The sequence below is a fragment of the Podarcis tiliguerta genome (assembly GCF_965153285.1).
Source record: "Podarcis tiliguerta genome assembly, chromosome: 10".
NCBI classification, from domain to species: Eukaryota; Metazoa; Chordata; class Lepidosauria; order Squamata; family Lacertidae; genus Podarcis; species Podarcis tiliguerta.
In genome coordinates, this window is record NC_139543.1 from 40,472,683 (window position 1) to 40,487,344 (window position 14,662).

At 37.6% G+C, this 14,662-nt stretch overlaps 1 protein-coding gene across 2 annotated transcripts in view; it reads left to right on the top strand.

The window, feature by feature from the left end:
- Positions 1 to 14,662, top strand: part of APAF1 (apoptotic peptidase activating factor 1) — a 40,680-nt gene that overhangs the window by 8,765 nt on the left and 17,253 nt on the right. For both annotated transcript variants that reach the window (XM_083400508.1, XM_083400509.1), the window contains 11 exons: positions 439 to 570; positions 1,374 to 1,612; positions 3,708 to 3,875; positions 5,463 to 5,588; positions 6,506 to 6,619; positions 7,338 to 7,522; positions 8,190 to 8,316; positions 9,421 to 9,546; positions 11,828 to 11,962; positions 13,216 to 13,341; positions 14,281 to 14,442. In XM_083400508.1, coding sequence (XP_083256634.1) covers positions 439 to 570; positions 1,374 to 1,612; positions 3,708 to 3,875; positions 5,463 to 5,588; positions 6,506 to 6,619; positions 7,338 to 7,522; positions 8,190 to 8,316; positions 9,421 to 9,546; positions 11,828 to 11,962; positions 13,216 to 13,341; positions 14,281 to 14,442 — 1,640 coding nt within the window. The remainder of the gene's footprint in view (positions 1 to 438; positions 571 to 1,373; positions 1,613 to 3,707; positions 3,876 to 5,462; positions 5,589 to 6,505; positions 6,620 to 7,337; positions 7,523 to 8,189; positions 8,317 to 9,420; positions 9,547 to 11,827; positions 11,963 to 13,215; positions 13,342 to 14,280; positions 14,443 to 14,662) is intronic.

A 14,662-nucleotide genomic window follows, 5' to 3' on the forward strand; every position in this document is an offset into this window, starting at 1 on the left:
ATTTCACAGAATGACCCAGTATCAGTGAGAAACACTGAAGAGCATACAAAATTTGAGAAAACTGTAAATAGTTGATTCAGACAACTGTATTAGGGAAGAGATAGACAACAATAGAGGAAATTAAATAATAATACCTTAGATGGTACAGCATGTGACTCTTAATCTCACATTGGGCAAAAGATTCTTGCATTGCACAGGGTTGGACTAGATGATCCTTGTGGTCCCTTGCAACCACATATATTCTATGGAATATACCATGCATATATACCATGAACAACAATAATTAAATAATTAAAATAAATAAATACAGCACATTTAAGCAAGCCCCGTTAAAATTCCCATGTTGTAACTTAAATCCTAATTACAGTGTAAATTCATATGTAGCATGTATTAAATTAAATATTTCCTTTTTTATTTGAATCTTAACTCTAAACACAGGCAAGAAATATGAAGTTCCTGTGGAAAGTGGACTAACACATGAAAAATCACTTGAAATATTATCCCGGTTTGTTAATATAGAAATAACAGAACTACCAGAAAAAGCTGATTGTATTGTAAAAGAATGCAAAGGTAAGAATGCTCCTTTTCTCTGCATTTTGAAACAAACCATTTTTAACTTTCATCTTATATCTGCTGTTTACTAGACTGTGACCTCATTCACATGTCATGATAAACCATATTTAATGATTTACTGTAAATGCAGCATTTGTACCTCCTTTGCAAAAATGTAGGAGAAAGAAACCACAATCCCTTGCTGTTTTCAAACTGAGCATTGTGGGGGTTTTTTCACTTGGAATAATCTACAAACTGTATCTAAGGTTTGCTCTTGACTGACAGATCATGCATTGCTTCAGAGAAAACAAAGCAAAACCCACAGTTTGAACATAATGCTAAGCCGAGGTATCATGGTTTCTTCTCCCATGTGCTAGTGCAGAGAAGCAAAGTGGGTGAGATCAGTACAGTCATACCTCTTGTTACGTTTGCTTCAGGTTAAATCTTTTCAGGCTGCATCCTGCCGTGACCCGGAAGTAACAGAACGGGTTACTTCCGGGTTTTGCCGCTTGTGCATGCACAGGTGCTCAAAATGATGTCACGTGCATGCGCAGAAGCGGCAAATTGTGACCCGCAAACGCAAGTTGCGTTCTGTTCAGGTTGCAAACAAGGCTCTGGAATGGATCCCGTTCGCAACCAGAGGTACCACTGTATGTGCATAGTAAACAATTAGCTACGGTTAACTTTGATGTCTAAGCTAGACCAGTGAGCAACTCAATGTAAAAATTACATTTCCTTCACAGCATTCTCTTTATAATTGGCTATTCTTTTATCAAAAGTTTAATTTTCATTTAGTAATTTCACCCATTCCTGTTTTTCAGGTTCTCCTCTTGTGGTATCTTTGATAGGAGCATTATTAAGAGATTTCCCCAATCGCTGGGAATACTACCTTAAACAACTTCAAAATAAGCAATTTAAAAGAATAAGGAAATCATCATCTTATGATTATGAAGCACTTGATGAAGCCATGTCCATAAGTGTTGAAATGTTGCCAAAAGATTTCAAAGACTATTACAGAGATCTTTCTGTCCTTCAAAAGGATGTTAAAGTGCCTTCAAAGGTAAAACCCGTTTTAAAGAAACACTGGTGGTGGTTATGGAGATTGTGACTTTTAAATCATAAAAACAAATTGTGACCATGACATCTTGCAGAAAACTGATGTTGTAATGAGTGTGACATTAGAACTGACCCATCCTTGAGCATAATTTCTCTCCTTTTCTCTCAATGCCATGGTAAAGGTAAAGGTAAAAGGACCCCTGACCATTAGGTCCAGTGGTGGCCGACTCTGGAGTTGCGGTGCTCATCTCGCTTTATTGGCCGAGGGAGCCGGCGTACAGCTTCCGGGTCATGTGGCCAGCATGACTAAGCTGCTTCTTGCGAACCAGAGCAATATATAATGTTTGGTCTTGTTCCCTTCCTCACTAGCCAAAGAAGACTCAGAGGTCAGATTGTTTCTGAAGTGCTTGCCTGTTTGCTCACAGGGTGGTGGGCATTATGCAGCTGCTAGGGGTATCAACTGCTGGAACAGTTCTTAAAATTGCTTCTGCATTGATATAGAGTGGAGCACTAGTTAAACATTAGGATAAAGATGTCAAAAGTAGTACATATATTTTCTTAATAATACCAAATATTATAATTAAATATTAGTACTTAGTAGCTGAAAAACATGGAAAAAGCAGTTGGAAAAATAGTTCACAGATTCTCATAAAAATTATATCTATATTTGTACAATTTTGTTTCTATGTAGTGGGAACAGTTCATACTAATTTTAAATCTAATTGAGAGAGTTAAGGCAGAGGGCCTTCTTGGTAGTGGCGCCCACCCTGTGGAACACCCTTCCATCAGATTTAAGGAGATGAGTAATTATATAACATTTAGGAAACATCTGAAGGCAGGCCTGTATAGGGAAGCTTTTTAAGGTTTAATGTTCTACTATGTTTTTATATATGCTGGGACCCAGGCATCCCAGTCAGATGGGCAGGGTATAAATAATAAAATTAGTACAGTGGTACCTCAGGTTACAGATGCTTCAGGTTACAGACTCCGCTACCTCATAAATAGTACCTCGGGTTAAGAACTTTGCTTCAGGATGAGAACAGAAATCATGCGGGAGGCCCCATTAGCTTAAGTGGTACCTCAGGTTAAGAACAGTTTCAGGTTAAGAACGGACCTCCGGAACAAATTAAGTTCTTAACCCAAGGTACCACTGTAGTAGAAGTACGTGCTTAAGGCTTCTGCTGATATTAGCAAGATCCATGACCCTCAGAAGAAACTTAATTAGGGGCCTTCACTAATAATAATAATAATAATAATAATAGTAATAATAATAATAATAAATTTTATTGATATCCCGCCCTCCCCAGCCGGGCTCAGGGCGGCTAACAACAATCAAATAATGCAACATTCTAAAAACATTTCATTATAAAAATTAATTAAAATCAAATTGATGGAAACCGTTAAGCAAAATTCTGTGCAGATTGCCAGAGGAGGGAGTCGGGCTGCGCCCTGACCAAAGGCCTGGTGGAGCAGCTCTGTCTTGCAGGCCCTGCGGAAAGATGTCAGGTCTCGCAGGGCCCTAGTCTCTTGTGACAGAGTGTTCCACCAGATTGGAGCCGCTGCCGAGAAAGCTCTGGCTCTAGTTGAGGCCAGGCTAGGGAGGAGGCATGGGGAATTATCCTTTACGAAAACATTTCTGTCTGAGTGCTGCATTGAATGCCATCTGAAGGATGCTTTCTGAGCCTCGCACTGGTGTTTCTACCTGACTTGGAATTTACCTTAGAACTGTGATGATGCCTTTTGTTTGCCTGATGGAGGATTGGGGCAGGGCGGGGGGAGAGAGAAAGAAACCTTATTTTTCATGCTTGGAATGCAGTCTAGTGTACAAAGGTAAGACTCTTACCAGTTGCTCTACCAATTTCTGCCTCTGGTCCCATCTACCACTGACATACAGCCTCCAGAGGTTTGCTTATGATGGAATGTGCTCCCCTTGCTAAAAATGGCTCTTCCTACTGATACATAGGAAAACTTTATGGATTTCATTGGTTTTCTTTGGTTGCATAGAAATTTGATTCATTTGCATATTTTAAATTCTGAATTTGATTATCATCAAAAGTATTTGCTACTTGACCAATTATTTGTTTCAAAATGCACTTCAGGTATTCTGTATTCTTTGGGATATGGAGACAGAGGAAGCTGAAGACATACTGCAAGAATTTGTTAACAAATCTCTCCTGTTCTGTGATCGGAATGGAAAATCATTCAAGTATTACTTGCATGATCTCCAGCTTGACTTTCTGACAGAGAAGAATCGCTCTCAGCTTCAAGTATGCTTCTGAATTTCTAATGGTGACTTATATAAGAATTAGACATAGCTTTAAAATGTACTTAGACAGTGTTCAAAATCTTCTTATTTAAATTGCTAGTTGTACAGTTAGATATCCTTCAGTACTAATTTCTTAATTGAATACTAATTCAACTTTTAAAGCTATTTTGATACAGCACAACGTAAAATGCTTAGTTAGATTAATAGTGGCACTATATGACATTGGCAGGTTTATTGTATGACACAATAATTTGCATGCTTCCTATTCCTTAGCAGAGCAAAGTCCAAGAGGAGGGAGTATCTTGAGGAATCTATTTATATTTGATAATAATCAAACAGAAGTATCTAAAAATTAAATTCTTCTGAATTTCCTCAAGTGTTTGAAATGAAAAAAGTGTTTTATTTGCTTTTTATGGTTATTAAAATGGGCTTCCTTATGGGGAAAGTACTGCGTCATCTTTGGAGCATAATTTTAGCTTGTTTTGTGAAAGCACTTAATATTTCAGAAATATTGGGAAATGATACTAAAATGGGTGGGAGAAGATGGATTTTAAAAGCTCAGTTTAGTGGCTTTATATGCTTGGGGAAAAACTTTGTGGATCCTTTGTTGATTTTAATGTTGGGACAGGTCTGCTTATTCATCCCTCACTACACAAGCTGCTTCTCACATTGTAGTCATTTGAGAAACTAGGTTACCTAGAAGCTTGGAGTATGCTATCGTATTGGATTGAAGCCTTTGGCTGCAATTCAGCAGCAGGGTGGGTATGCTTTGTTGTGCCATCATGGTGTATCAACCCCCTGTCTGGCAGCTGCCATTGAAATAACAAAAACCACATATGTCCAGTGCATTCATTTAACGTATCAACTAGGTTGGCCCTTTGACAGCCATGTGCAGGAAGGATGGGTGAGTGGCTTGTCAGTTCTGCTGAGTAATCAACTGTAGTAAAAATAAAAAATAAAACCTTCTAAAATGTGGTTGGCTGTTTGCCCTCTTGCCCTCTGTCCAATTCTGAGGCTGTCTAGGATTGCGGTTTTTCTGCATTGCAGTGGGTTGGACTAGATGACCAGCAGAGTCCCTTCCAACTCTACAATTCTAATTCTTTAATTTGATTTTGACATTGGATATATTGCTACAAAACTGAAGGGGGAGATGGAAGTGTATCAGCTTGCTCTACCTACGCAGCTAATGGACATACTGAGCCCAGAGCACCCTTCAGGTTCAGATCCTCCTGTCTCCAATTATTCGCTGTAGGAAGGTTGGAGCTGCAGTGGTTTGCTCTTCCTCTGTCCAGTGCACGCTTGGAGTACCATTTGGGCAAGGAGGGAAACCCAAACATTTTCCTTCTCAGATCTGAGCTTAAGGTGGAAAGAGGCAGCATATCAGCATGCTTATAGCTCCAACTTCAGTGTCTTCTTGTACATTGACCAGATCCTGGCTCCCCTCTCATCATGGTGAGCGGGGCAAGTGAAATTATCAACCCTGTGTATACTTGTAGCAGTAGGACAGCTTCAGTTATTTTAATTCAATAAAATGACTACATAAAGGATAAGTTCAGTCCAACATTAACAACTGCATTGTGTTTTTTAGGCACTACATAAAAAAGTAGTTGATCAATACAAGAAATGTTATAAACAGTATATACCATCACAAGAAGACTGCATGTACTGGTATAATTTTCTGGCTTACCATATGGCAAGTGCCAATATGCACAATGTAAGTATGCACTTATATCAATCTTCTGCATATAAGGGAAGTGTGGTTGTTCATTATTATTTAGTTGCTTCTTTCAAAAACTGAATTCAAAGCAACTCCCAAAACAAAGGTTAAAATAGATATAAAACAATGATAAAAATTACCTAAAATACAATAATATACATAAAACAGCATAAGATATTTTTAAATTCTATTTTTTCTCTTTGAACACTGAAAAAGCTTAATTTAATGAAAAAGGATATATAACTGCAAATTGTTTCAGTAACAGTAAGTCAAACTATTGCTATGCATGAATAAGCAAGTTTGCAGGTGCTCAGAGGAAAACTGTATTTGCTTTGCTCCTCCTTGCAATGTTTTTGGCTTTGTGTTATGTCTCCACTAGACAAACCGTGGCTTAGTCTGGGTTACACAGCAGCAGTAGGACTGGGAGACGAGCAAAGCAGTCACATTACTCCTCTTCAGTACCCTCACCACTGCTTGTTTACACTTAGACATGGTTTTGCTTAGTGGTCTGGTTTGCATTCCTTAAAGAATGCACTCCTTAAAGAAAATGCCAGCAGAAACACAACACAGGTGTTGGAAGATCTTACCATAATTACATGGTAAATTGAATGGTAACAATTCATCTAGTTTTGTGAAAATTGGAAAAAGCATGCCAAGGAAAATATTCATTTTAAGATGCATAAGAGATTGATTTGAAAAAGCATGAGCTAATCTGTTAAATAATGAAAGAATGTGCAACAGTGTATGGTTGTTAATGTTTCCAAAGTGTTATCACTTTATAAATGAATTTTGGAACATTATAATAGAAATGAAGTTTATTCTTCTGAAAATGCAAAGCTAAGTAACAGTTTGAAATAGCACTAAGTGTAGCTTACAAATAGGACTATTTACTTACAAAATTTTTCTTATTCTAGGAACTCTGTGCTCTCATGTTTTCACTAGACTGGATTAAAACCAAAACAGAATTGGTAGGACCTGCTCATTTAATTCATGAATATGCTGAATACAGTCAAATATTGGATGAAAAGGTATACTGTGAGAAATTAGCAACTATACTTTGCATGACTTGCATTTCTTATTTCACTTAAAGATAAGTTTGTTGTGATAATTCATCCAAGTTTTGGCATAGTTGATAATTCTGCCTTGTGTGGAACAGGTGACGTAGTATATCTGCATTTCTGAAAAGAAACAGATTCTGATTATATTAATAAGTGAGGTAACAGAAAGAGTTTGGAGGATCTGAGGCGTACCATTTATATTGTCAAGTGTCTAACATCCCAGTTTAAACTTTTGTCCCGTTTACCCTTCTGATCAGTTAGCTCCACTAGACTCCCACTAATCTAGTTTTGTTTAACAGAATTTGTGTGATTTGCTTCATTCCTGAACATAAGGTATTTAAATGCTTCAAGGCATCTCGCTAGAAGCTGATCACAATTTAGATTATTGTTTTATGCAGTTGACATGGTGCTTTGCAAATTTTTACGAACTATACATATATATATATATATATATATATATATATATATATATATGAGAGAAGCTTGCAGTCAGAATTTCAGCAATGTTGGAAAACAGAACTAGGAGTGAGGAAAGAGGCAAAGGTAAGAGTCAGAAAATGTTTGAGGGGCCTCATCTAGTCTAGCTTCCTCCTTATTACAGGATGATGCTTGCTACTTCCAGCAGCCTCTCTCTTTATATACTGTCCAGGTTCACTTTTCTTTATGTTAAGATATATATTGTTCACAGGATGCCATTGCACGTGAAAACTTCCAGGAATTTCTATCCTTAAATGGGCACCTCCTTGGGCGGCAACCATTTCCAGACATTGTACAGCTGGGTCTATGTCAACCAGAAAGTTCAGAAGTCTATCGGCAAGCAAAGCTAAAAGCTCAGCAAGAAGTTGAGAAAGGATCGTTTTATGTGGAATGGATGTAAGCAGATGCATTTTTACCTATGAATAATATTCTGTCCAAATCAACCCCCCAAAATATAAATGTCTATACAATTTTTACCCCAGTGCTGTACAGAAGTTTTTGTGCATGCATGATTTATAAAAGTTGAGCAGAAACCAGCAGTGTTTGCCTTTTGATGCGCAAAAGGTCTCAGTTCAATCCCTGTTATCTCCAGGTAGGGCTGGGAAAGACCTCTGTTTGAAACTCCTAGGGAACCACTGCCTGTTAATGTATACTTAGCTAGATGCACCAAGGATTTAACTGAGTACAAGGCAGCTTACAATACTCTTGTGTGTGGCGATTTAACATGCATCTTTTTGTACTGCTTCAGCTGGGCTCTTAGTTAAAATGCAAACAAATATAATTCAAATACAGTGTCCTGTTGTGAACTTGAAGAGCAGCTAGATGATGATGATGTGGAAGGAAATTAAAGTTATGTTGGAAATTGATGAAATTTGCAAGGCAGTTTTGAAATAATAACCTGTTGATGAAGAAACAATATGTGTTAAAAGAACAATAAATATTTCAATGAGTGACTGTTCTTCCAAAAACAAAATTTGGTAATATATATTGTTTCCTGAAATATGTTTTAAATTTGTCCCCGGAAATATACAAACTAAAATATTGTGTGTTTTTTATAATATAGAAATAAAAAATCCATGAAGAACATGTACCGTTTGGTTGTGCGTCCACATACAGATGCTGTTTACCATGCTTGCTTTTCCCAGGATAGACAAAGAATAGCTTCATGTGGAGCTGATAAAATGCTGCAGGTAAGATATATACAGGTATATTTTTAGCTGGTTTGCTTAAAATGAACCACAATTAACATTAGCCATGATTTTTTGCTTTGGATGACACAGCAAGCTATTGTTAAGCTAAAACAGAAGTGAAAGCTTCTGAACTCTATCCTGAGCATGTAAGCTCTAGTTTAATTGCTGCTATTTTGTGCCATGCTAAATTAGCAGTAGCTAACCTGTGGCCTTCCAGAAGCTGCTGGACTACAACTCCTATAATTCTTGGCCATTGACAATACTGGCAAAGCCTGATAGGAATTGTAACTCAACGGCATCTGGAGAGCTGCAGGTTAGCCTCCCCTAACCTGAACTAAACTATGGTTCAGCGTGACATGCAAACACAGCCAGGGTATACTACACACAGGCTTTGCTGGGAATCATATGTTCTCCCCTCTCCTTCCACCTAGCTGGGAGAAGGACGTAGCCTGCTTCACTTTTTAAGCTTTAGCTGTTTGCTTCCTCCAGTAGCCACATATTCCACCCTAGTTTGAGGAGCTTTCATACACTCCATGTTGATGAAGTCCTCCAGCAATATGAAAAAGAACTATTGGTTCCTATCTGAATGGTAGTTCTGTATTGATTGACAAAGCTCCTCAGGCCCTCACCTCTAGCTTCTTGGCTGCTTTCCAATTACTTAAATTTACTCTAGGATGTATATAATTGTTTCTTGTTAGGGAAATAGATATATTTTTCTCTTCTTTGTCTCTCTGGGTCTTGTTGAAACAACCAGTTCGAGCCTGGCAAGGATGCAAACTGGATTCAGGGAGCTGCCTGCTTCCCTCTAGTTTTCTTTCCTGCCTCTGACCACAGGGTGGCACTGTTACCCATGCCAATGAGTTTTTCCAGCCACACAATACAACCATTTTTGAAAAAAGGAGAAATTTCTATGGCATATATTGTTGTACATTAATATTGCTGGTCATCTTTCCTCTTCCTTCCACCCTTTTCCTTTTAAACTAATAAAAGTTCAGTTATGCGGACAGCGCAGCTGGTAAAAGAATAACACAACAGTCTTAATATCTATGTTTAAAATAAACTTAATGCATGATTTCATAAGTATCTGTGATATTGCATTTGTAGGTGTTTAAAGCTGGAAGTGGAGAAAAACTTTTGGAAGTGAAAGCTCATGACGATGAAGTGCTGTGTTGCACTTTTTCAGCAGATGACAGATTTGTTGCCACTTGTTCAGCAGATAGAAAAGTAAAAGTAAGCAAATGATGACATATCAGTTATCCTCCTTTGAACCTATACAGCTATTTACATTTCTGGCTGTAGGTAACTGAGAAATTCATACATTTTAAATAACTTAGATAGGTTAGATCAAACTTCTTTTACAAAGATTTCTTCCATGAATGAAATGCTAAGTTTGAAATTAGCCCAGTATTTTTATTGTATCTTCTATATATATATATATATATATATATATATATATATATATATAAACTTCTATATTATTAGCATTTATTATATTTATCTATTGCCCTTCATCTGAAGATCTTATGGTGGTTCACAAAATAAAAATACAGAATAAAAGCACAAAATAGTTAAAACAAAAACAAAACAATAACCCCACTCCCACAAACACATTTAAAAGGGCACAGAATATTAATCAGCCAAAGGCTTGGTTGAAGAAGAACTTTTTCAGCTGGAGCCTGGGGACAGCATTCCACAAACAGGGAGACACTGCAGAAAACAGAACTATAGGTCCTTCTGGTCTTTCCAAAAGGGAAGCATTAGATGAGGCAGGAGGAACCTGTGGCCCGCCCAATGCTTTTGGACTCCCAACTTTCATGAGCTACAGACAGCATGACTAATAGTAAGAGATAATGGAAGATCACAAGTGAGACTGGCTTCCAAGTAAGTGTTCTTAGGATTAGAACTTTAGTTGCTGCTCTTTGAATCTGTTCTAGCGTGAATGGATCCTTTTGAAAGATGGATAAGTAAAGCCATGTCTAGCATTTTAGAAGAGACCTCATCAGGAACTTATGGAAAGATATCCATGCTTAAAGTATTTATATTTATTTTAACTTTTCCTTCAGGCATATTTACAAGACAAATCTTTAAACAAATAGTATAACTAGTGCTCCAAATTTTTAAAATCGCATTGACACTTCCCTGTCTCTACTAGACATGTTTTGCTTGAGCGTCAGCTTAGACATGATGGCGACAGATGTATACTTTTAGAGTACAGGTTGGCATTTTCATGTCGAAAGATAGCATACAATATGGCTTTTCTCCCCAAACTCTCTATTGCTTTGTTCTGGTGATTTCTCAGACTAGAAGTCCTTCCTTCTCTGAGAGAAAAGAAAGTATGAGGAGGTGATGGGGTGTGAGGGTGTTCTATTCCCAGCCATCACATTTCTCTGTGTTAAATCAGCATGATGTGTTCCAACAAGTCATGCTGCTGTCACATCTAGTTACACTAATATATGTAGGAACTTAATTTGCCCTGTTTGTGGCTGCATTTTCCCCGCAGTCAGTTTGTGATCAACAAATATAATAAGATATTGCTCCCCCTTTGTAGTTTATTTTATGCTGGCATTTACTACATTTTTATACTCCTTTTTCCCCCTCTAAGAAAGTTTAGTTGGGCTACATGGTCCTTCTTCCACCCATTCCCATCTTATTCTTACCACAGTCCCATGAGGATAGCTTAGGTGGTGAGATATGACTGGATCAAGGGTAACCCATTGAGCTTCATGACTGATTGAAGCCAGGATTTGAATCAAGATCTCCCCTGTCTAAATCCATCGCTGTTATTTCTAGAAAATAACAAAATTGCTTTGTTTTTACACTTAGTGATTTGGATTTTCATTCCATAAAGTATTTCAGTGTATTATTTATATTTATAATGCCTTCTAGGTTCTCTGCAAATTCCATCTGTACAATTCCTGTACATCTCCTTCAGGAAGGGGCAGACTTTAGGGTGGGAGGGAGAGACATTCATTGCAGACTGTGCTGTTGAATAGAAAGGAAATGAGCCTGTTTGAAAGCTAGGCAGGAAAAGGCTTCACTCAGGTCTACCTTGAATGACCCACCCCCAAGCCATCCCATGATTGGGCCATTTAAATTAAAACGTGGTCTGTGATTGGCCAAGCCAATTTGAATTTCATGAACTTTCCCTGCATCCCACAAAGCCAATGAGGGAGATATTTTAGTTGTGCAAGAGCAAAAGGATCCCACCCCCCACCCCCCGCCTTTGCCCACGGCCACAAGCTCTGCTGCCTGTCAAACCAGTAAGCAGGTTCTGCAACTCATTGTGATTACTCTCTGGTAACTCTCGGTTATCCAAATCACAGTAGCATGCTGAAAACTGTTTTTTCAACTATTCTCCACTATCACTGAAATGTGGAGATCTCAGGAAATGTACTGCATGCAGAAAAAAGTTTTAGAAAGCTTTGCCAAGTGTCCAGATGAGTGTATCTATTTGAAAAATATTTCAAAACACTTATTTAATTTTTTTATTATTATTTAAAATTACTTGTAGGTCTGGAATTCAAGAACAGGCCAGCTTGTGTGTGTGTTTGAAGAACATGCAGAGCAGGTCAACTGCTGCCAGTTTAACAATACAAATCACCGCCCATTTCTGTTGGCTACATGTTCAAATGACACTTTTGTCAAAGTAAGTAAGTAAAAAATACGGAATTCATATTGATAGTTACACTTACTTTACAGTTGTAATTTCTACACTTTCATACTCTGTGGTGGTGAGAGTATCCATGGAAATTTACCTCAGATCTGCAGACTTGGTATCCCTTACCTTAGCCACTGGAGGCCACTTGGATTCTGCATGATTACTGGCTTTGTTAGAGTAGGAGAAGGAATTACAGACTTGCTTCCTTATGTCCATTACTCTCCGGTTCCAAGTTTTCTGCAGAAGTCACTCATATGCTTTCATTCTTGGACTGCACATTAATTACATATCCAGTTGCTTCCTGCTTGCCATGTATACTTTTGTAATAAATTGTTTTCAACCAGGATATCTGAAGGATCTCTTGTATATGAGCCTACCTGTTCTCATTGGTTGTCAGGGGAAGCTACTCCAGGCTGCGCTCCCATTTGCAGTGGTAAAACACCTGGGAAGAGAACTTATTATCAGTGGCACCCAGGCTATAGAACTCTGCCTGAGGACACTCAAATACTTCCTGACTTCAGATACCAGGTTAAAAACAGTATTGGTCAGATAATGTGTTTGTTCAAGGCATTCTCTAAAACAATGAAGGTAATGAAATGAAGTAGTTCGGCTTCTGTGTTTGATTTGTATATACTTTCATTGATTTAATAGTGTCTGTCCTATATTACCATTTGTAAAATGTTTCACATATATACTTTGCTGCTGGCCTTTAGGGTTCAATTAGGGAGATAAGGTTACTTTATTAAATACGTGCATGCATGCATATGCATATTGCTGCTTCTGAACATCTTACTTTCTTGCTGCTTGCTCCAGCAATCCTTAATTCATGTTGGATGGGCTTTAAGAAACTCCCACACTGCTTCCTATCTTATCTGCAAATCTGTCTCATATTTTGAGACTTTATATAACTGTCATTGTTTTTTATGTACTTAGGGGTTGAGGTGCTGTATATAAGGGTAGGCAGACAGATTTAAGGGAATGAAATGCACTAACAGAATAGGGTCTATAACTTTACTCTCTGAAACAAAATACTGTACTCTAAAACGGCAGAACAGTTTGTGGTAAGGAAATTCGGAAAGTTCATACTGAAAATTGCAAGCAGCATTCCCCCACCCCCCCCAAAAAAGAAATTTGTACTGGTGGCTATTTTGAGGATAGAAACTGAATCAACCACTTTTTTTATGCAGAAACTCAAATGTTTTTTACTCTATCCCCCCCACAACCCCAATTCTTATATGCAGCTCTGGGATTTGAACAAGAAACAGTGTCGTAATACACTGTTTGGTCACAGTAGTTCTGTTACTCACTGCAGATTTTCACCGGATGATAAGTATGTGGCTAGTTGCTCAGCAGATGGAACTTTAAAGGTATGCTTTGGAAACTTTGACTTCTAGTACTTAAAGCCAGATTCAATAACCTTTTGATTTTGTAGTCCAGGAATTAAATGCTTTTCAAAAGCAGAGATTGCAATCCTGCACTGTGCCCATAAATTCTTAGCCATAGTTTCACTCTCTGTTGCACACTTATAAGAAAACCCAGCTGGAGAGAAACTAAGACAGTTAAGTGCTAAAGCAGGTACTACTGGTTGAGATAAACAAGATTTGTTATTGATTTGCAGCTAGATAAGTTCTACTTGGAGTAGACCCATTGAAATTAATGAGCCTAAGTTAGTCATGTCCATTAATTTATTGAAGTCTACTCTGAATATCTCTTGTAGTATTCCTGTGGGGGAGAGACTTTGTTATGGTAGGAGCTCTGCATTACTCTCATATGGTCTCATACACATGTGTCACTATAGCATTCTTCATTTTTCATTCTTGCCTCGTTTATGTTTCTGAAGCAGATTACGTTGAAAGATAATGATGGCATTTTATAACTAAAAGACATTTGAAATTTACATTGAAAAGGTTATAAATATAGATGTCCCTGTTATTCACAAATACCTTGCACTTGAAAAAAAATAGTATTGGGTATTCTCAAACAAAAAGCATTTATGAGCTCTGTTCATTATTTGGCAATATTTCAGATATAAATCAGCCCAAATATAAAATGTCTGACATTAATTTAGTTGCTTGATTTTAATATGCTGCAATTTTTAAAAATTTACTTCTAATTCCACAAGCAGACAGTTGACTTTAATGTCTATAGATCACTGGAGAGAGTAAATTGTTTTGTTAGCAGCTATAATTGGATATGAATAAATACCTTTGCAAAATTAAATTTTACAAATCACTAGGTAGCATTAATGTTGTCTTCTACTCAGATTCATTTTTTAAATGCTTAATACAGTGTGTTTATTTTTAAAGCTTTGGTATGCACATTCGGCAAATGAACTGAAAACTATTGACATAGGAGACTGCTTTAGAAATGTAGATGAGTACCAGGATGATGTGGAAGTCTTAGTGAAGTGTTGCTCCTGGTCATCTAATGGAACTACAGTGTTGGTGGCAGCGAAAAACAGGCTTTTTGTAAGTACTTAAGTATGTCAGTAATGACTTCTTTCCTCTGAGTCACCATCTGGTTTTCCATTTGTGTTTATTTTTAAAATTGAGCAGGAGAGCAAGAGAAGAGAACAACAGAAACATAGGGAACACATCACTTGTGCTTAGACTTCATGCTGCAGAGCCTTCAACCAAGTGCTGGTCTCCAACCAGAAGTTATTTCAGTGCAGTGCAGCATCCTATGTTC